Source organism: Pelecanus crispus, chromosome 2 (assembly GCF_030463565.1).
Source record: "Pelecanus crispus isolate bPelCri1 chromosome 2, bPelCri1.pri, whole genome shotgun sequence".
NCBI lineage: Eukaryota > Metazoa > Chordata > Aves > Pelecaniformes > Pelecanidae > Pelecanus > Pelecanus crispus.
Window position 1 is genome coordinate 106,142,866 of NC_134644.1, and position 22,392 is coordinate 106,165,257.

General features: G+C 38.8%; 1 protein-coding gene across 1 annotated transcript in view; it reads right to left on the bottom strand.

Annotated features, from left to right (window-relative positions):
- ELP2 (elongator acetyltransferase complex subunit 2) overlaps positions 1-16,721 on the bottom strand; it is a 41,905-nt gene extending 25,184 nt beyond the window's left edge. Inside the window, exons 1-8 of the mRNA XM_075704583.1 lie at positions 16,575-16,721; positions 16,401-16,479; positions 15,088-15,173; positions 13,110-13,260; positions 11,442-11,519; positions 7,119-7,183; positions 1,650-1,716; positions 589-723 (exon numbers count right to left, since the gene is read on the bottom strand). Coding sequence (XP_075560698.1) covers positions 589-723; positions 1,650-1,716; positions 7,119-7,183; positions 11,442-11,519; positions 13,110-13,260; positions 15,088-15,173; positions 16,401-16,479; positions 16,575-16,706 — 793 coding nt within the window. The 5' untranslated portion in view covers positions 16,707-16,721. The remainder of the gene's footprint in view (positions 1-588; positions 724-1,649; positions 1,717-7,118; positions 7,184-11,441; positions 11,520-13,109; positions 13,261-15,087; positions 15,174-16,400; positions 16,480-16,574) is intronic.
- Positions 16,722-22,392: the final 5,671 nt, after the last annotated feature.

The following is a 22,392-nucleotide window of genomic DNA, read 5'->3' on the forward strand; positions in this document are numbered from 1 at the left end:
TGCAGCAAGTAGCATGAGCACTTTTTACACATAACATACAAACTTCATATTACCTAAGTTGCCTAATAATTTACCCCACAATGTCAGCATTGCAAGCCTCTGATGTTACAGTGCTCAAACAGTATGTTAAATAACGATAAAGTAAGCCTGCACATACTTATCTGTTCTCTCCAGTACTTTTCTAAGGTTTAAGCACTAGTTACACCTCTTAATGCATTGGATTTGAAAGGAAATTAAAGGTATGCTATTAAACTGGATAACTGCACAACAGCTTACCTCCCACAGACCAATGTATCTCCTATGTACTGCATTTAGAATACATGTAACAATGCATATTGCTATTAAGCTCTCTCACTGCTTTACCATTTTTTGTAACACATCATTAACTTCACATAGTCACAGCTTTACAACAATAACTCCACTTTTCCTAATAGCTGAATAAAATTAATGCAGTCAAACTGGTCTCAGATTCTTTTAATACAAGAAACAAACCAAACTAGACAGTAACCACCTTGCTAGCTCCCCTGAAACCATGAACAGATACACAAGTGAAAAGTTGTGCAACAGAATTTTACAGCTGTTACCTACCTTTGACAGTAAAAACATTCTCTTTCAGTCTTATGGAATCATCTTCAGTTTCTGGAAGTTGCTTTGATTTTGTACACACTTTCCAAATTCTTATCAAACAATCCTGAGCACAGCTTGCTAAGAAAAGGTCTTCACCTATTTGGTTTAAAAAAAAAAAAAAAAAAAAAAATTACAGCCATGTTTTCATTGCAACTGCTGCCATGACTAACCTACCATCTTTCCAAACATGCATTACAGCATTATCCTAATTTTTCCTGTTGTTCACAGTATCATAAACTGCTGTTTTAACATCAACTCACTCTCCCATTTCAAACTCTCTACTAGTTTATAACATGCTGACTATGGACATTTCCCTGCTTATAAGACATGGAAGGCATGGCAAATACATATACTTCTGTACTATTTACGGCCTTCACTCTCGAAATTCTGAAAGCCTCAATACTATTCACTAACTCCTTTCCTCCTCCTCTGTCTTCAGGATTGTAGCATCCTCTAATTCCTTCTATTTTTTTTTTTTTTGCCATTGCAAGAATTATTTGATTAGTTAATGTCTGATTAGGTTCTCTCTTAATCTCCTATTCTTAAAACAAAAAAAAAAAAAGGGGGGGGGGAAGGAGAAGAAAAGTACTATTTCCCCCTTTGAAAAAGCAGACAGCTCTTCCTCACTCAGATATACACATTTGCATATTGAAAAGGACAAGTTGCTAAAACTCCTATTTGTTTGCATTAAGGTACCAGTCAGGTAAACATACTTGAAGCAAGCAAGCAAGAGTGAGGGCTGTGAGTGTTCTGTATCAATCTTACTGTAGCCATAATTTTGATAACTAAAACACAACTGTAGTATAGGTTCAACAATTCTTATATTTTAACATGACACAAAGTTCTGTCTTGATTTTTAATATTTGTACCACCATCTTGGGGGGGGGGGGGGGGGGGGTGGGAAATCACAACCACAAGAGCTTAGGGGCTACAGTGCATCAAAGCCATCTGTTGGAGGTGTAAAAGAGTAAGTAGTACTGTGATTAAACCAGTATTCCACTTTATTCATCTTTCATACTGACCACAGACTGCCCATTCAACGCCTCTTATCCAATCTTCATGGCCAGGGAGTATTAACGTTTTCTGAAACTGAATAAAAACTCCTATTACATCACAGAAATACACTTAATTACCACGCGCATATCAGCAATTAGCTTTGGATTTTCAAGCCTTTTATATTTACAGCTTTTATTATTTGAAACTGGAAAAACAATCTGCTACTAAGGATTGCAATTATAGATTCTAAATAGGCCTTTTTGATTTTGCCTCCATTGGGTAAACATGTGTCACATAACGGGACTTCCCATATATGAGCAGGAGAGAATGAGAAATTTAAGGTGGTCACCTTCAAGGTGCTACAGTCTCTCTATGATACAGATTAATTTTTTTTTTAAGTTTATCAGGTTATAGTGGTACACAGAGAATAACATAATGCAGGTATGACATGGTACATAATTTCTATTACACATGTGAAGTGGATGCAACTGCAGATGATGTGGAAAAATGAATACAGGTAAAATCAAGTGTAAAAACAAAAGCAGATGTTTTGAAATTATTTCAATAATTAATTTCTAATATGATACTACTAATATGGGGCTAGAAATATTCCCTATGTTTCTTAAGTTTATTGACTAAGTTTCTAAGGAAGGTATACATCAAGAACTGTATCTGCTGATCATAGAATAGAATCATTTAGGTTGGAAAAGACCTTTAAGATCATCCAGTCCAACCATTAACCTTACCAAGTCCACCACTAAACCAATTAAGGGTTTAGATGGAAAACTCTGCATGAACACAGGCTCAAGTTCACAGGAATCCAAACACAGTCCAGATTCCCTTTTAAGAACTTTCATTAGTAGTATATTTTCCTTCATAATATATATAGTATTACAATTTTATTTTGATTCAATTAAGGTGCAAGTATTTACTGCTTACTTAGCATTTAAACCATTTCTGTTTTTCTTTGCCCAGAAAAAAGCCCTACTCCCATGACATTTTTTGATCCCAAGTTGACTTAAAATGTCTGAAATAACCACTACAGTTAAAACATTAGCATAGTTTAGTATGAATAACTATCACATTATTTCTGGCATTATATTCTGCTAAATCCTTACCTATGCCTACTAAGAGTTAAGATTAAACAATAGCCTCTGCTATCAGCACAAGTCTGCAACTGAGGTCTCTTTCCCTAGCCATACAAAAAAACAACCAACCAAACAAACAAACCCAAAGCCTTTCTCATTGTGTTGCTGCTCTTTCTCAAAATCTCTCTTCAGCTTCAGAGGAGATGATGAGCAACAGTAACTCACCCAAAGGAAAAATTTGTATGAGTATGAAAAATGAGTATGAAAAAACCCACACTCAGAAACCAGTGCCCCTCTCTTTGGTCCAACATTCCTGATGTTCTCCAAAATACCCTTCCCATCAAACAATGTTACTCAGCTTCTCCTTGTTCTACATTTGCAGTCTTAATGTTAAAGAACAATCTGTATATGAGACACATGACCAGAATAGCTTAACAGAATCTTCCAAATCAGAAAGTTTTGGTCTTCAGAATGTATTCTCACAGCCACCTAAGCCTCATTTGGCTAGTCACTTCTGCACTCACTGGCACATCTGGATGTGGCATTCCAGATAGATGTTTATGTTAAACACCCAACTGGTTATGTGTAAATAAAGGCACGAACAGCCCAGGAAGTGAGATCAGACAGTGAACTAAAGGTTTTTCTGAAGACTACCTGTGTCTGGCAATACATTTAAAAAAAAAAAAAAAAAAATCTTTTTAGTAATTCATATTTCAGATAATAGATAAAATACCTATTTATTCATCCATTTGTATGATCTTTGACATAGTGCTCCGTATTTTACATTCACCAAGGTTAGTTGGTAAATTTATTCGCAACTGAAAGATTGGTTCAGGCTGAACTGTTGCTAACATTCTTGTCTTTTATGGTTCCTTTTATGTTAAACAATGTGCATATCTCCTGAAACTTGACTTAATATTAATCTAAACACACATCTAATCATTTTCCTATTTTTAATTTCAAGGTGGTGTGTTTTTTTTTTAAATTACCCTCATTGTCTCACATCAAAGAGGACTATTAAGAAGAGCAGACATTTGTTTTCTCTTTAAAGAGTACAACTAATTACTTTGAGGTTATTAATACCACCCCAGGTTTCTAAGACATTTTCCAAACAGGCTTTTAGGCACTACTTACCCTTAAGTCAAGCACGTAGTTCTTTTGTGCTATAGAACAGTATTCACTCAAAATTTTCGAGATACTGTTTCCCATAAAAATAAAAATTGTCCACTGAAACTGAGCAAGGAGTAGTGTTGCAGTTATGCGTTCTGCTTGGGATTTTTGTACTGTTTTTGCCATTTTCTTTGAAGTCTGTGTCTCTTGGTATCACACACTCAGTTTGTTCAGATGTATTCTGTTCTAAAACAGCATGAATTTAAAGCTGCCTGCAGATGCACACAGTCAGTATTTTTAAATGATTCAGTCAAAGTTTTTAGTATTGCCTAGGTTATATTTACATGTATTTTGATCTGTCATTCTTCTCATTTTTACAGATTTTCTTTTTATAGCCTCATATTTCTCCTTCTCTATTTCAGTTTTCCCCTTGGTCCTCACTGGATACGTAAGAAATTACAGCACCAACAGTTAAATCTAACAAAAGCTCATGGTCCGACTCACCTACTTCACAGGCTTTTCCATGCCTCTTAACTAATCTCTGAACATTTTTGCGTAGCAGCAATCTGGTCTCTTTTCTTTTAGGCAAAGAATAAAGCTGTTCTGTTGTTAACAGAACTAATGAAGCTAGGTTGCCTGTGGACATGCCCAGCACACTCTGCCCAACCAACTCTGCCCACGCTTTCGGCACATGTCCTTCAGGACCAGGCTGGTAGTATTGTTTGGCAAATTTGGGAACAGAGGTCCAAGTCTTCTCAGTTTTTCTCCACTGGACACTAGATGCGATATCCCTCTTCTATCCAGCTGTTAATCTCATCAAATTAGAAAGAGCCTGAATTATCTTTGAGTCTCTTATTCCGCTTTTCAGTTAGGCCAAATTATTTGGGGGAAACATAGTCAAACACGCACCACAAAATCTTCTCACAGAAACCAAGCTCAAAGTAGAAATGTTTTGTTTTAAAGCTCTGGTTTGATCCTGTGGTTTACTTACTTCCCCTCCATAGGCCTCTAATATCTCAAGCAGGAAAACATATAATGGTTTCGGAAAGATTTCTCCCTGGGTACTTTTATAAATCAATACCCTCTTTCAAGAACTCAGAAAAGCAAAGAGTTCATTTTCTCTCTACTGCTTAACACAGTATGGGATCTCTGGGTAGACAGTCTTAAAGGATTTGAAACATGCCCGCTCAATTTCAAAAACGAAGCAGTTTTTATGAATAAATATATTTCAGCTGTGAAATTAATGAGTTTACCAAAAGGCAGCCGGAATTAGCTAAATGAAGATGCCTCATCCTCCCTCAGAGTATAACAGTGCCTTCCAAGTTACATTAGAACATCCCATTATGAACTTACATTCTACCTTTGGGGTTCATAGGACATTAACTAAATGAAGAGCTTTCCAAGAGTTACAATTAACAAGACAGAGCTACAGGCCCTTACCAGTGACAGAATGATGCAGAAGTTTAGATTCTAATCACTCTTCTATACTCAGCTGCATGGTGTAGGATGACAGTAACACTTCCTTCAAATACCTTTAAAAGTACTACAGAAGCCATAAAAAAAGGTGTCGGCAGATCTGAGAGAACCTGACTACAGAGGAGAACCTCCCTTTAGCAGCTGGGAAGGAACTTATGCCAGAAGGCTTGCAAGGATGTTTTCATTCTGTTAATAGCTGTAACGTACTTTTACTCTACATGGAATCAAATTTGGGCTCTTCTCTTTGAGGTCTGTACAGTCTACTTAACTTTCCAGAACATCTCTTTTTAACTAAGATAGACACCAATCAGAAGTCCCACCTCATTTAAAAAGGAGAGACTCTGAACACCACCTCTGCCTGGACAGCTGGTGAAAATACTTCCTAAAATTGAAGGTGTGAAAAATAACACATGTAAAATAAGAGAAAATTCCTCACCCCTTGTATGAATAAAGTTTCCTACCTCCAAAGAGAGACAGCACCATAAACTTGCTTATGAAGCTGAAGATGGAGCTTCTTTATTCCAGCTACCTTCCTTCATCCTCCACAGACTGACTGCCTTTAAGAATGGCTATGAACATCGTTATACTCAAAAGTTTGGTCAACAACTGGCAAAATAAGTTATGCATCTCTGAACATTTTTGGCAGTAAAACTGCATATTATTTGTTAATCTGAATCATACAAGAAAACAAGTTCCAAATTTTGAATGAGGAAAATCAACTGCCGAGCCCCTGAGATAAAAGTCAGCCTTTAGCACACTGAGAATCATGAGTGGCATTCTGCCATTGCTAATTCCCAGAGAATGTCATTAAACTGATTTAACTCATGAGCTACATGGTGGAGGGGGGAAGGTAAGAAAGCAACCCTTGTTTCCTGCTTAGTGGTCAAGAAATCACTGAACATAGAAGATAAAGGATGAAGTATTTATTTTATTGATAATGAAAAAAAAGTCTTATTGTATATGGCAGCGTGAACAGGCAAAATTATCTACAAAAGTAGCTTTTATCTCTCTCAAAAAGCAAAGAGGAGTATCTATTCTTTAATCTCTGAAGGGACTGTGTCCCTGAACAACTCCAGAAGAGCAAGTGGTTCCTACACATCAGTTTCAATGGGGGGTTCTGAATGTTAGGGTCATTGGTGCATTGAGGGCAGTGTTTGTGGTTTGAGGGGGTTTTTTAAGGGAGTGACAGAGAGAAAGAAGTGACTTCTGTTTTGGAAAACACTCATTCAACGTATGCTTCAGAGTCTAAAAAAAAACTTCTGAATAGATGCAAGAGAGGACAGAATCTCTTTCTAGTGCTCCAAAGGAACATTTATCTGTATGAAAAACTAAAGATTGCCAGCTTTTGACTAATACATGAAAAATGTGTGTGCTTTTAGATCAGATACTCCTTAAAATGCTTCTTTGGACATTCACAAGAAGCAGCACAAACAGCATACTTAGCAACAAACATGCAACTCCACAGATAGAAATCTTACCAGTTTTATTATAAGAATTTATAGACTGGAAGTAACATCATTTCCATATGAACCATTCAATGTATGGATACTCAGTAAAGGACAGTCATAGCTATTTTATGTCGGTGGGAACAGAAACACAGGCTATCTTCACACAGGGAAAAAATAAGAAAAAACTAACACTTTTATGCACTGAATCATCAAACTTTAACATTCTGTATGTTGTATGTCACAGCTATCTAGAGACAGATAGTAGTTACTGAACAACCTCAAGAAGGAAAAAAAAAAAAAAAAAAAGAGCAACACATATGAAAAGAAGCAGGACTGAGTAATGTTCTAAGCAAGAGACAAAAACTGTAGTTACCTGACCATTGTGCTGTATAAACAAACTTATTTTGCAGTCATCACCACCACAAGCCAGTATTGGTACTGGAAAGGAAAAAAGTGTCTTCATTACTCAAGTTACAAAATCTAATATTGTAGGATATGAAAAGTTATATAAATGATATTAAAAAATCAATATAGTATCAACAAATACATTAATACAAACTGACAGGCAAGCATGGTACCACTTTTTTATGTTTTCTAAATTAGACACCTAATACTATTTGAAATAAACTAGTATCTCAAGAACACAAAACGCAGAAGTTATTCTGGCATGTAAATAATGTCTACAAACACTTAAGATGCTAAAAAGTAGTTTCCTTCAACTTCACATATCTGTAGGAAGTTCAAGTATTAGAGATTTTTAATTAACTATGTTTATTTTATTGACACCAACACACATTTGCTCTAAATACAAAAGGAGCAAGCAGCAAAACAAAATGACTCAGAACTAATACAGTTCAAGTTCCTAAATCAAATGAAATAAGTATACAGATGAAGTTAGTGTAATTACTATACAGGAAATAAAAAGACAGACAGACCCAAAAAGGAAAACAGACCACCACCCACTGTACACAAGGATGTGAAAGCAATTAACATTATTATACACCTGCTCAGCTCTTGAGTAGTAGTTTACTTCCACCAGCTATCTAGAAAGTGCACAAAAAAACTAAGTCTACTGAATCAAACCAAAGTTATGTCTAAGGGGAAAACAAGGTAAGTTAGGCATCTCTCCCACAGAGGATCGTAGGGAAAAATAGTTAACTCTTACTCCACTCTTTCTGGGTCATAAGTATGAAGTAGTACTGATAGGGACCGAAACAGTAAAAGAAAATAAATTAATCAGAAAATTATGAAGAAATAAGTTATCAGGGCTAGACATTTGCATTTCTCAAGTCTGGGTAGAAAACAAACTACTAGGTTTCACTAAAATCAACTAGTTAATTTAAAAAACCTAAATGCCATGCCTTTAAAGAGATAATTTTGTCTTTATTATGGATAAACCAAAAATCAACTTGAATATTTGTAATAAGCTTATGCTCTATGCTAGTTTCCTCCTTCTGTCTGTACCAAATCTGTACCTAGTTATCTGCTGTTCCTCTCACACTTCTAAGTCACATTTTACCTTCCTACTCCTCCATCACTTGCTGCTTCTCGCCAACCTAAGTCACATTTCACCTCCATCTCCTCCTTGCCTCACATGAGGCCAAAAAAGACTGCTTTGGACTGGAGGTAATGAGCTGTTTTGAAAGAAGACCTGGTCTTTAGGTCCACAGAAATTGGGCAAGAGTGAAGGTTTTTTCCACAAAATACGCTACAATGCATGTTCTTGGAGCCTGTATCATCCTTTCCTGAGAAATACATTTTATGGGCCATTACATACTTAATGAAATAAAAGTTTGACTAACAAAACCAAGAAGAGAGTTATGATCTAATTGCTGTTTCAGACAAATGGAAACGCTTTCACTCAATAAGTTCTAGCAAGAAGTATATAACTGGCAAAACAGACTATTATATAGGTTTTTGCATACATGCTCTAGATTAATAGAATTGGATCTGATTGAGATGAAGTCCTGCAAAGGACATAGGGGAGGGGAGGAGGGAAAAAAAAAAAAAAAGAATTGGAAACTGTGGTCCAATTGCAATGGTGACAACATGATCAGCAAAGCTTTTTCAATTTTACTCGCCCTCTTTTTCACCTGTTGCAATTCAGTTCCAAGGAGACAGTTCTTATTTCTCAGAGGCCAAGCTACGGCACCACAATTACCCAGGTGGTAGGAAGAGACAGTATATGAAAAAGAGCTAATCAACATCTGTGAAATAGTAAATGCTATTCCCAGTATTTTAGAAGCAGAGTTGCTGCAGACATTGCAAGGCAAAAAAACCAACCAAACAAAACAGTAGGAAGCTTTTCTTGCAGACTCAGAAAACAACTGTGAAGAAACTCCTTAACTAAGAGGCTGCCAATAAAATGCTTAAGCTATACTCCAACTGCAAATGATTGTTCAGGTTTTTATGGGCAGTCTATTGGCTTTCCCCATTTGACTTCTTCACAAAAATGGTTCTTTTTTTTTTTTTTTTTAAATCATTTATTTTCAAGGACAATCACTTAAAATACTAAGCATCATGAACTTCAATGTCTTTTGAAAGTTAAAGCATCCATTACATATGAATCAATTTTCAAGGTGAGCTTTAAATTTCTTTGCTTGGTGAAATTAGAGGTTACTGTAAATGCTTCTAGTTCAGGAGAGTAGTTTACGACTTTCAGAAAAGTAATTCTGTATTTAATTCCTGACTTAAGAACTGCAGATTGTCCTCAAGAGAAAAGCTTCTTTAAATCTTAATACAGCTGCCAACATAGCCTTCATAAAGATTTCAGAGCAACTCCTAAAGTTATCATAGATCATTTTCCCCTGAAGTTCATTAAAATTCCAAACTGCCATTACAGATTAATGTTTCTGACAAAATGATCAGCAGTGAGATTTTTAATAATATATCTTAAGCTACTTTCTTTAAATTTCAGAATTAACATACTCCTCTGAACAAAAACAGTTCAGTTGTATGGACTACTATGTCAGGTTTAGGTAGAAAACACCGAACATGGCTATGCTCTATTAAAAGCCCCTTTACAGATTTCCAGGGGAAGCATTTCTAACCATACATTTATGGTTCAAAATCTAAACTGTTTCTTGATAATTTTAGCAGCACAGATCATTCATATTGGAACTGGCATTCAAAACATAAACGTATAGGATTTTTCTTAAAATTTCCGTACAAAACCTATGCAAATAATTTCTCATTTGAAAATACTTTCAGTTCTTCAGAAAAGTCAAGTACTCTTTCAGGTTATGAGCACTGTGTTGTTTTGGATAACTAATCTGAATTGGGATGGGAAGAGACCATAATAAAGGATTGTCCTGCTCTGAATGTAACTTTAAGGAACACTGGGTTTTGGGGACTCAGGGAGATTTTCACAGCAAAACAAAGTGCTTGCTAATCCACCATTTAAAGAAGCTGCAAGCAGTCCATTCAATTTTGGTTTCAGAAGCATTTAGTTTTAAGAATTAGTATGATAATCTTCATTTAAGTTTTTCCAAAATGAATGGTCACTTCTCTTATATACAAGATGATTTCAATGTTAAACAGATGCACTACTCAAGTGTTACAGTGAGAACTTCTTACCTGTACAGTATCATAAATGAAGAAATAATCTATCGCTTTGCAATATGAATTTTATACTCGTTAAACTAGCACCACAAAGACTTCACTTCTAACAAAAATTCACACTGGAGGTAACGATTTTAATTTACCCTCAAGCCTTTTAACTTCACCTCAAGAACCACCTGTTAGTATATTTACAGGAAAAATAGAGAGAGAGAGGGGTTTAAAGTTCTTCAGTGGTGCAGACACTGCTTTTGGTATCAGACACACTCTGGAAACGGACACTGGCATTTCCAAATGGGATGATGCATCTTGACGTATCTCCCAGAATTATCACAAGCCAAAGAATAAAATAAGCTTCTGTATAACTGCTCTGGAGGCATACAATCAAACAACACACCAGCGTGGAACACATGCAGCAAACAGTTGAAAACTCCAGAAAGAGTAAGAAACTTTAGTACTTTTTCTCTTGGGAGCCTGGCACTCCTCCATCCAGGTGAAAGGGTCTAATGATACTTAAACATAAACATACCTCAACATATGTTTCCGGCTTGTATTGCACTAGAGGATATGTTTAGTTTTAAAAAAATACCTTCCACAGATTTGCAACAGAAGAATATATCTGTGGGAGGCTACAAAATCTGAACATTTATGTTAATAGAAAACTATATAAACCATACTGAACAGTCAGGTTAAGCTTGTTCAGCGTCTAAATTTTTTTCACATTTAAGACTGAACCGGTGATAAACACTGCTCATTATTCCACAATGTTTGATATAGGCCTGCAGATTCTTTTTCTGGCTCTTGCCCTTCAATCCAAACAACAAGAACAAACATAAGCAGCAGCACCACAAGGAGTGGGTGAAACTAACAGCACCATCCTATCCCATTCACTTACAGCCCTGTTACCCCCTTTTTAAGCTGTCTCACCATTTGAGCATCATTTTGAAGATGCTGCAATTAGCAGTATTCTTCTAATTGCTAAGAAGAGTTCAATCTTTAAATACAAATCTTTAAATACAAGCAGCAGCTTAGGTTGATTCCGTAGAAAACAAGAAATAAGGCACAAGGGTCTGGAGTCAGTCAAATGAAAATCCTGTCATGCCCTGCAATGATATTCAAGATATGCAGCTGTACTTACCATTACTGCCAGGCAAGAAGGATAAGCAGACATCCATAACAAATCCATTTCCAAACTGCAGAATTTCAATGCATTTAGCTAGGAAACAAGAACAGACAGTGTTGATCTCACTCATCATAAGTATTACAGTTACACTGTCATTTCCTCTTGTCATTATGTAGTTAAAATTTCCAATTCAATTTTATTTTAAGGAGCTAAAAAACTTCTGTGTTTTTCAAAAGCCTAAGTAATAATGTTGTCTTCTGTGGGCCCACAGAAATTCATCCAGAGTTAGCTGAGTTAGAAGATTAAGTCACTATTCTCCACCAAGTATTAAAGTTGTACAGCTTCACTGTGGTAACGGATCAGAAGCAATAAATAATTGCAAACTATATACTGTGGCAACAGCATTCACTACACAGAAAGCTAAAACTGCATCCATTTGCTACAAGAGCAGATAAAGAGATATGCAAAACCCAACATTCCTGCAAACACCCCTGAGATCCTAGAAGTGGTTCCACTGGTAAGCCATCAAGATCAGAGTAACCAACAGGGTAGCAGAAAAACCTCTCTACAGAAGCAGAATTTTAAAAAATTGGTCCTTCCACCACTGAAACCCACAACAGCAAGACAAAAAGGAAAGAATAGGACTTCACAATATTCTTTGGCAGCATGAGAAACGCCTTGCAAAACCTCCCAGAGAGGTGGTGGAGTCACCATCCCTGGAGGTGTTCAAAAAAATGCGTAGATGTGGCACTTTGGGACATGGTTTAGTGGGCATGGTGGTGTTGGGTTGATGGTTGGACTGATGATCTTAGAGGTCCTTTCCAACCTTAATGATTCCTAGTTTTACTTTCATTATAAATGATCCAGCCACCAAGCCAGGAAACATGTAATTCATTATTACTCTACCCTTAATTGGTTTAGCAGTGGACTTGGTAGTGTTAGGTTAATGGTTGGACTTGATGATCTTAAAGGTCTTGTCCAACCTGAACGACTCTATGATTCTAACATGGGACTGAAGATTGGCAACTCCCACCTATCTCCTTCGTGTAGGCAGGGCAATGGAAAATCCACAAGTACACCAGATAAGGAAGAAAGTATCTTGAGAGATGCAGTCAGTACAACTCAACTACCAAATAACGCTTTAAATCTAGACTATCCACCCTATTTATTTCTTATGTATTTTAAAGAGCTGTTCTCCATGCAAGGGCCTAGTTCACCAGAAGGTCAAGATGCTATTATCCCAAACTTCATCAGACTCAAGTCAATAGTAACAAACAAGTGACTAGTTTAACCTCACCTTTCTAATGACAGCACGAATCATTTTACTAAGTAATTAGTTCACACACACACAGCTAGTCTGCCCCCACATTACAGGGCAAAATGATGGTTCAGATTATGAGATTCTGAATACTTATTAAAAAGAAACAAGTAAATTCAGCCAACACATCACTGATGAAAAACAAAGATAAATCATTCTGCAGAACAAATCTGACCCAAAGCTGTTATACTAGTACAGCCCTCAGCTTTCAAAGAGCAATACAGTGGTGTGGTGTACTGACGTTTGAGGAGAAATCAATGCAGTTGCATTAAAAGATGTTAGTATTTATCCAAGTACTTCAATGGATAAGCATTCATCATTTTTATTAAGCCAGTATGTTGTCCCTAATGTTAAAAAAACCTTACCTTCTGAACCATGCCGAGACCAGATTCTCACAGTAGAGTCAGAAGCTGCAGAAGCTATCAGCAGATTTAAATCAGGTTCATCTGACTGGTAGACAGCATCCACAGCACAAACAGCTTCAGTATGGCCTTTGAGAGGAATGCTTTTGACAAGCTGAACACATTAGAAAGTTTTACAAAGTTTTTAATTCCTGTGACTTATCTGAGAGAGTTTTTAAAGCCATTTTAAGAAATAAAATAATTTAATACTGAAAACGAGTTGTATACCTGCGACGGCAGAGCATTTGCCAAGCTATGCTCAAGCTACAGCATATTCCAGGAAAACACAGTGAAGGGATACAGCAGTAATGACTATTAACTTAAGGAGATTTTTTTCAAAGCTGAACAGAATTAAATGTTCCTGTGTACACTATACAAACCGCACCATGCCTTGAGGAAAGTTGGAAATAGTATAAAAGTTAGGAAAAGCAGTTTGCCTTCCTTTGTCTCCTTCTCTTGCCCATCACCCTAAGGAACATCTCATAAAAGTTTGGAGAACTTAGCAAAGGAGGCAGAGCAGAGAACACAATGGAATAAGTAGCAGCAATGCTTAGTGTGTTCTCGCAAAGCAGAATAGCTTTTTACTCCTTCAAAATACCAACATGAAAAACATGAACTCTAAATTTAGACTTAGGTACTTACTTTCTTAATGCATGAATACAGGTGATTCACTTTGCAATCTGTTCCTCAAGCACGTAGAGCAAAACAAGCAGTTTTTAATTCTGTGACCAGAATTCATCCAGCATTTATCCAAATTTTGTCATAAACGCACTTGACATCTCTTTCCAAAATATAGCACAGTAGGCCCCAGTAAGAATTTTCAATTGGTCCAATACAGAACTCTGCCTGCTTTTAAGAAGTTACACTAGTCTAGAACTGTCATTAAAATGTGTGCATTTAGCCACATTCTTTTTCAAAGACTGCCATAAGGCTGTGCATCTCATCAGCAGAAGAGGTGAATAAAGACATCTGTAAAGTATTTTAAATAAATATGTAAACAGTTACAACAGATCAGGATGAGAAATTGTTTCTGAGAACAACCCCCATCAAACACGATTGATAACAACTACTCAAGGTACACTTCCCCCTCGTATGGATTTTCATGCCTCTTAAAACGCCAAGTCTAATCTCATTTGAGACAGCCTATGAAATGGGTTACCCACACAACCATTCACAAATGAACACCTAATACGTAAGATTTATAAGTTCGATGAAAAAGATATTTATCTAATTTGTTATCTAAATTTCAGTTCATTCTGAAGGCTTTTACACCATACTCCATCTTTTGCCTTACATTTTTAGAGTATGAATAATAAATTAGCACATCTCCTTAATTTTCCCATTTTCGATGGCAAAACTCAATTGTTGCACAGATTTTTTTTTGTTTTGTTTTGGGTTGGGGGGGTTGTTTGTTTTGGTTTTTTGAAATACCTACCCCAACTTGTGTATCATTCTGGTAAGATTACTTGTATACAAACACTAACTGTTACACAGATTTGACTGGAAATCACTAGAAATGGATATAAAGAAATGAGGAAGAAGGGCACAGGAAATGTCAACTGAAAATGAACCTCATAGTTTGAAGATCTTAAGGCAGCTTAAAGAAAAGTACTACATGAGATTAGAAAGCTGATGACTCCAGAATGTACAAGCAGCATCTTTTAGACATGCAAGACAAATCCACCTGATGACTGGTTAGGTAGTTTTTTAATGAAAGCTGATTTGAAAAAAAAGTTAAACTACAAAAAAGAAGAACCAACATTTAAAGTAAAACACAGCGTGACAGAATACCAACAATTCGAAGGTGATACACATGAGGATCAATAGTCAAGGTAAAATGAAGAGGTATGAATAAGAAATACAGACAAAACAGATAATTTGTGGTATGAGAGAAACTGGGGGGGGGGCGGGGGCACTTCACAAAGAGGTTATTCCTGCTTACCGGATTATTCCACGTTCCTGTTCCATTCCATTCCCAAAGAATGAGTTGTTTATCAGATCCACCAGAAATTAACTCTGTTTCAGAAGCTAAAAAATACATTTTGGTAAGTTTTGTGAACATTTACTTTGTAGCAGCAGTCAACAACATAAGCAGTTACATTGGCTACTACTCACAAAATATCACATATCAACTGTAAGAAAAGTTTCCATCAAAGTAAAGTATAGCTAATACAAGTTGCACTGTGCGGGACAGTTCAAGGGCAAAGGTGTTCTCTAAGACAACAAAAAGAGAAAAGTCACGGGAATATTTAGAGTTCTGTGTGAATGTGATAAATATATCTTTCAAAAAAGATTCTCAAATCCAGTAGTGCAATTCAATATTTTCCTTTTTTGTTTGGTCTTTTTGGAGGATAGGAGAATAAAGCAAAGGAAATCTAACCCAATAGAATTCAAAGCTTCACATGAAAATATAATTCCCAAGTTCCCTGAAAATATATTTTTTAATCAATTTTAAGAAGAAAATGTTTTAGTGCAACCAGTTGAAAGGATAGCATTTCATATCACTATTAAAGGGGAATGTTTTCATCTCAGTACTTTCCCCCCCCCAAAAAAGCAACAGGAACATTACATTAACAGTCTAGTCAACAGCGCCATTTTGCTCTGTCAGTGAGTTTCTATAAACACCTAAGGGCAAGAATATGTGCCCTTGCAAAGTCTGCACTAAGCAACTTTAAAACCTGGAATTACTATCAAGCAAAAGCTTCATAAGGGTCTCAAACATTTTTATCTTAAAGGGATTTCTTTTTCGTGGATATGACCCCTATGCAACTTACAGCTTTGTAGTCCAACATTTCTTAAAAGGCACCGCAAATGGGTTTACAATGTCAAACCACGCAAAACTCCAAACCCTTGGTAAAGAGCCCAGTGGCAGCACAAGCACCAGAGCCGCGCATCTGTCAGAGCCACCGCAGTCCCAGGCAAAACAGCCCCCGGGCCGGCGCTGGCTGCGGGGCCCAGAGAAAACAGCCCGACCGGATCTCTTCGCTTGCAGGAGCGGTCACCTGAGTTTGGCGGGTCACATTCCTGCGGAGCCACCTCTTAAAATCCCTACTGGGAAGCTGGGCGAGAGCGTGCGCTGGAAGCGCTGCAGCTCCTTCTTGCCTTCAGTTTACACCGCGGCCCCTCTGCCGCCGGCCCGACCGCCTCACCTCCCCAGCGCGGCCCCGAGGGGAAGCCGCCCCGGCACCCGGCCCCGCCGCCCCCCGACCCGAGGGGACCCGAGGAGAGCGGGGGGAGAAGGGCCGCGCTACTCACCGCCGTCCCGCCGGCGGACCCAGCGCACGCAGTTCACCCGGCCGGCGTGGCCGCGGAGGGCGGCGGCCGCCCGCCTCGCCTGCGGGAGAGCGAGAAAGCAACCAAGAGTGAGGCCGCGCTGCCGGCCCCAGCCCCGGCAGGCCGCCCGGCCCGCCCCACAGCGCCTCAGCTCACCGCCGGCTCGTAGAGGACAACGTCGCGGCAGCTGCCGAAAGCGAGGAGCCCCCCCCGCCCCCAGGCCACGGCCCCGCCGCCCGCCCGGCTGGCGCAGCAGGCGACATGACAGACTGCTACGGGCGCCGCCATCTTACCCGCCGCCGCCTGCCTGACCCCGCGCGGCTCCCGTAGCAACGACCCCGCGCGGCTCCCGTAGCAACGACCCCCGCGCGAGCACAGGAGGCCGCGAAACGGAAATTGGGTGGTTGTGGTGTTTGGCTTGGCTTTTGGTGGGTGGTTTAGAGTTTGTGTTTGTTTTTTTTTTTTTTCCTATGGGGGGAGAGTTTTAATCTTTATTGCACCTTTTGTCAAACATTCAAAGGCGTAAACCGTTTCTGGATTTTTTTTTTTTTTTTTTTTTTTTTTTGCATAGAAGTTGATTCCCCATGAACTAGGAAAGAGCTGAACTGAGTATCAGGATTGTGTTGCTGTTATCCGTTTCTGATCGGTTTCTGTCACCTGTAAAGCCTCCCCCTGATAAAGACTCATTCTTAAATTAAGTCACTGAGGTCGGGCTGAGTTTAATATTACCATTTATGATGATGTCCTGGAATAACTGTCATAGAAGTCATGGGGATCTGCAACTGAGCAATGGTCAGGGCCCCAATGGGGTGGTCTGAATATGCTCAAGTACCTCTATTTTTCAAGACAAAATATGAGGTCATAGCAGATTAGAGAATTCCATCTGTCACATTTTTTGGTTTGTGATTTATTGATATATTTATTGCCTTCCCTGCCCAAGCTAAATCAAGAAAGCTAAATACTGCGGTAGTATTCTAGTTTTACTTGCATGGTCACTGGCCTAAAGAAATTGGATCATTAGAGGGCGTTACACTACATGGATGTGCTGTGAACTCTCAACCTTTTCGCTTCACAGGCTCAAGAATTTTGCCAGTTCCCAGTGGCTACAGATGCAACCTGCTATCTCACAGGCTGTGTAGGAGTCTCAGCAGGACCTTCGAGACATCCACTCTGCCTCCAAATGCTCTACCCCAGACGTGCAGAAAGGCCCTGGAGCAGAGGCCAGGCTGAAGTATAAAGGGATTACTCTGCAATAGAAAGCATGGAAGGGGAGAGGAAACAGAGCTGTTCTGTGCTTCCTACCCCCAAATTGCACCTGGGGTATCCTGAAATAATCGAAGCTGAACTGAAAAGCTGGAATGCCTATAGTGGAGGGAGAAGACAGCTCTACGTGGCTGTGCAGGGAACAGGGGGCCAGGAAGAGAAGCAGCAGAGAGCAAGTAGGCATCCAGGCGAAGCACTCTGTGTAGCACAAGGAACACTTTGGACACTAAACGCCTAGTCTTTATCTCTCCATGTGCCTGCGTGTTCATGAATGCTGGCTGTCGGCAGCCCTGTAACCTGACACAAAAATGTTGCAGCTGGGCACGGCTTTTTCCAGTGGGTGTGAGAGGAAGGAAACTGTGCCTGATCACATACAAGATACAGCCAGAAATGTTAGCTGCTAAGGGAACAAATGACTCTTTGCACAAAAATGCATGCATGGATCCAGTCATCAAAGCATGGTTTAATGGAGGAGTGCTGTCCCCAGCTGCCGAGGATGGTTGCACAGCAGTCAGGTTGCACAGCAACCCCCTTCTCAGCCTGCCCCGCCAGCGTCGGAGTCGGGGCTCTGGCAGGAGGAGGTCAGGCTCTGCCAAAAAGCTGGGGCATGTTGTAGCAGTTGCGTTTGTTGCTGTGGGAACCAAGTTGGCTCTGACTGTGATTGTGGGCAAAGTGTAGGCTTTTCCAAGATGGATTTGGATGGAGGATTCCTCTGTGACACGAAAAGTGTGCTCATCTGATAGATAACCTGCTGCTGCTGCTGTCCTGTAAACAGGAGGGCCCTGGGCACTGCTTGTGTTGGAGAGATTTGGAGGTACGCATCATGTCTGATGGTACAAGGGCACTGTGGCCCCATGCTGCAGGATTGTGTGGGGCTGGTTCTCGCAGCCTTAGGCCACTGCCTCAGGGATGGTGCTTTCCCAGTCAACTTGAGGGAGCACATTGTGGGGGGGCTGCTGGCACCAGGTATTATTGCCAGTGATTGCCTCCTTTCTGCCACAAAGGTCTGTCACTGCCACCCCTGTGCCACCCTGACATCTCCCAACACTGAGACAACTGGGATAAATCAACACGTAATATGGACTTGAAAGTGCTGTGGGGAATGCTGTAACAGCACCATGACGGTATGGCCAAAAAGCACGAGAAGCTGGGTCTGTATCAGGGCAGACCAGCCTAGACAAGCCCAATTTTTTACTTTTCGTAAGTATTATGTCTGACCAAGTCCTCATACACATGGAATGCTGGGCCTTTGGTCTAAGCCAAAAAAGAATTTCACTGGGACTGCAAGCATTCAAATCTTTTTGAAATCATATTCTAGCACTGGGACACTCGTGATGGATTCTGCAGGGTCAGGATTTCACCTGATGGATCAGAGCTGGAGCATGGAGAACATAGATAGTAAAGAGTAATGATAAAAAAAAAAAAGTTCTGACATTACAGGATCTTCTCTTATGTCTGAAAATGGAAATATCTGTAGGATAGTGTATGAGAAATTTATAATATTGGATATTAATAACAGAACCAATTTGCCTTTTAGGAACACGTGCATTATAAGGAAGTAATGGCAGTGGTCTGTGATGTTACAAGGATGGAAAAGGACATATTCTGGGCTAGTCACTGACTGCCATTCTTCATTTGTAGCTAATGTCCTTACTGAATTCAAATCCATCCTTGCTGTTTTCCTTCATCTTCCCAGAAAATAACTTCTTCACTTTTCAGAAATATATGTAAAAATCATCTTCCTCTTTTTCCCCCCTTTGGTGTAATTTTTGAGACACAGGAAGAATTCAATTCACTGCGCATCAGAAGAGGTTGTGATGGTGCCTAAGCAGACTTCAGAAGCCACTCCATAGCCTTGTTCACATCTTTTATGTGTGCCAGTTTGGTTCTGCCAATGAAGTCACATCAACAAATTCCCCTAAGGGAGATACTACTTATACCGACAAAGGGTTTCTTGAGCTTAAAATAAATTCACCAGTTAGGTATTATTCCAATAGCAAAATAGTAGCAAATTATTCATTTTGATGGTAAATTCATGCCTACAAGTCAGGTTTCGCAGCCAGAGGTGGCTTAGTGATTTTCATGTGGTCCCTACCCAACTCAGTTATGCCTGCAAGCTTTTAGATAGAGACTGAGAAAATACAACACTGGTCAAAAAATTATATATAATATATTTATCTAATTATGTCTAAACAATGACATGAAAATATAATAATGTTGCAAATATGTTTTCACTTCCTGCAGAATGTTTCCACCAATTATACAGCATATTTAGCCTCATCTTTCTTTTCTTGTTTTATGAGGAAAATACAGTGTTGGATATATATTGCATGTATTGTTAACGCATGTTGAGATGAAATCTGGTCTTTGATAGATTAAATCAAAGTTTTATGCTCTCCTTTATTGAGTGGGGTCTTGTTGGTGTAAAGGAATATGTATTAGTCAGGTCATTCAGCATAATACTGTGAAAAGCAGCAATCATACGTTACATTTAAAGTTTAATTATATGCAGTTTAATTCTACAGAAGAATGTTTAAAAGTTGTTAAATTAGCAAAGCCAAGTACTCAAATGTTGGGGGCCTTGTTCTTCTTGTAGTTGTTGAACTTAGCCTATCTTTATTTGTCTTCATTGTATACATGCCTTATGAAGTAATCATTAATGAAGTTACCTGATACTCAGATTATTGCCTGCTATTTTTACTGTAGGTTGCCTGCCGCCAATAGCAACCTGGATGAATAATGCCTGGTGAATGAGGCAGCTATTCAGGATTTCAGTTTCTCCTCATTAGTTATGTCATGGCCCTAGGCCTAATTTTGCTGTACGGTATTCTTAGCACAGAATTATCCTTTTCCTCATAGCATTTTTTTTTCTGACTCCTACTGCCACAGTAACTGAATGTCTCAGAAAAATGTATGAATTCTATTTTTCTTTACAATATCACTGTTAGGTAGGGGGGTATTTTGTATTCATTTTCTGGGTGACTATTTCCTCCTAGGAGCAGAATTCCTGACAAAAGGGCCACAGTTCTTCAGCGATGAGCTGTCCAGTGTGGAAGACACAGAACAGTGTTCAGGAGAGGGGTTAACCACCCACAGCACCCATTGCCTCCAGCTGGGACTGTGAGCGTTCAAATCTTTTGGAAATCAGATTCCAGCACTGGGACACTACTGACAGATTCTGCAGGGCCAGGATTTCACCTGATGCATTAGAGCTGGAGCACTGAGAAAATAAATAGTAAAGAATAATGACCAAAACCATAAAGATGAGTTTAAATTATTTGCCAGCTTCGCAGAGGGTACCTGTACAACAGCTGGGAACAACTCCATTGCCTTAGATGTATCGAGTACAAATCCAGCCTCTCCCTTTTTGCTAGCTGTGGGATTTGCTTCAGAAGGCATTTCGGTGCATGAGGAATACTACTAACTGGAGGAATACTACTAACTAACTTTCCCTTGAGCCTGCACCTACCAGATTCACTAGCAGAAGGGATGACCAAGGACAAGTGCCATTCCTAAAGCTACTGACTGTGTCCATTAACATTCAGTGTCAGACTAGTTTTTAACTGCCACTGATTGATTCCGGAATTGTTGGTTCTGCATTCAATAATAGTTAAGATTTCCAGTTTATCTTGAGCATAATGTAAGCCTGTGGCATCCTTTTCAAATACATTTCTCAAGATAAAGATAGCAGATACTGTCACTAGAGTAGATTTAATTTAAAATGTTTAGAATACGTTTTTAGAGACATTTTTTCCTGTAATTCATCTTGCTGAGAGTTGAATGGTGCTGGTGAAAGAAGTTGAACTGAACAAATCTTAACTATAGCTGTTTCCATTTTTCTTAAAGGCTGTATTTTAAGTATTCTATGAATGGCTTATATTCCCACTGCCTAAAAGGATTTCTGATTTTCCAAAGAAAAAATAAACTAATTATTTAGAACTATCATCAAAATTAGCTCTCCAAACAATGACTGTAATTGCTGGCTGAAAGTAATTCCACAGAAAATCTCTGTGATTTTTTTTTTAAAGGAAGACCTAATGCAAACATGACCTAGAAAATTGCTTGTGAAAAAAAGAAGAAAAAGGATGAAACAGCTTGTCACATAATCAAACTGATTATGCATTATGTTTTTGAAACAGAAGCTCTAAAAAGAGACGTGATAATAGGCATGCATTCCAGAGGGCGTACACACACTTACACACACACACAAAAAAAAAAGAAAGACAAAGTACTTGGAAATGTAACCTTGAATAGTTCAAATCATATTTTACCCTTAAATTGTGTATTAGTAGCAGTTCTTATATGACTTGGATAGGATATTGTTCCACACTATAGAAGAACATCTCACAAAACCAAAAAATAAATTCTGTAATATTTTTCTGACGCATTTCCTCATGTCCATTTAAAAAAAACAGACATATTGAATTAATATCAATGGATGATTTTATTTGTACACACACACGTGTATATGTATGCAACCACGTCCACTATAGATATATTTATAATGGGTTTGATCTTGAAGCGTTGTTGCACAAGTTATATGATATTTAGTAATTTCCAGATGGATAAGCCTGATCTAAAGCCTTCGGTGGTCAGAGAGGTTCCCAGTATTTTATGAGGCTTTGAACCAGGGGTCGGGTTACTGGCAGTAGGACCTTTTTTATCTGTATGACAATGTCATTCTTCCCTGCTGCTTGTCACTGCCTCACAC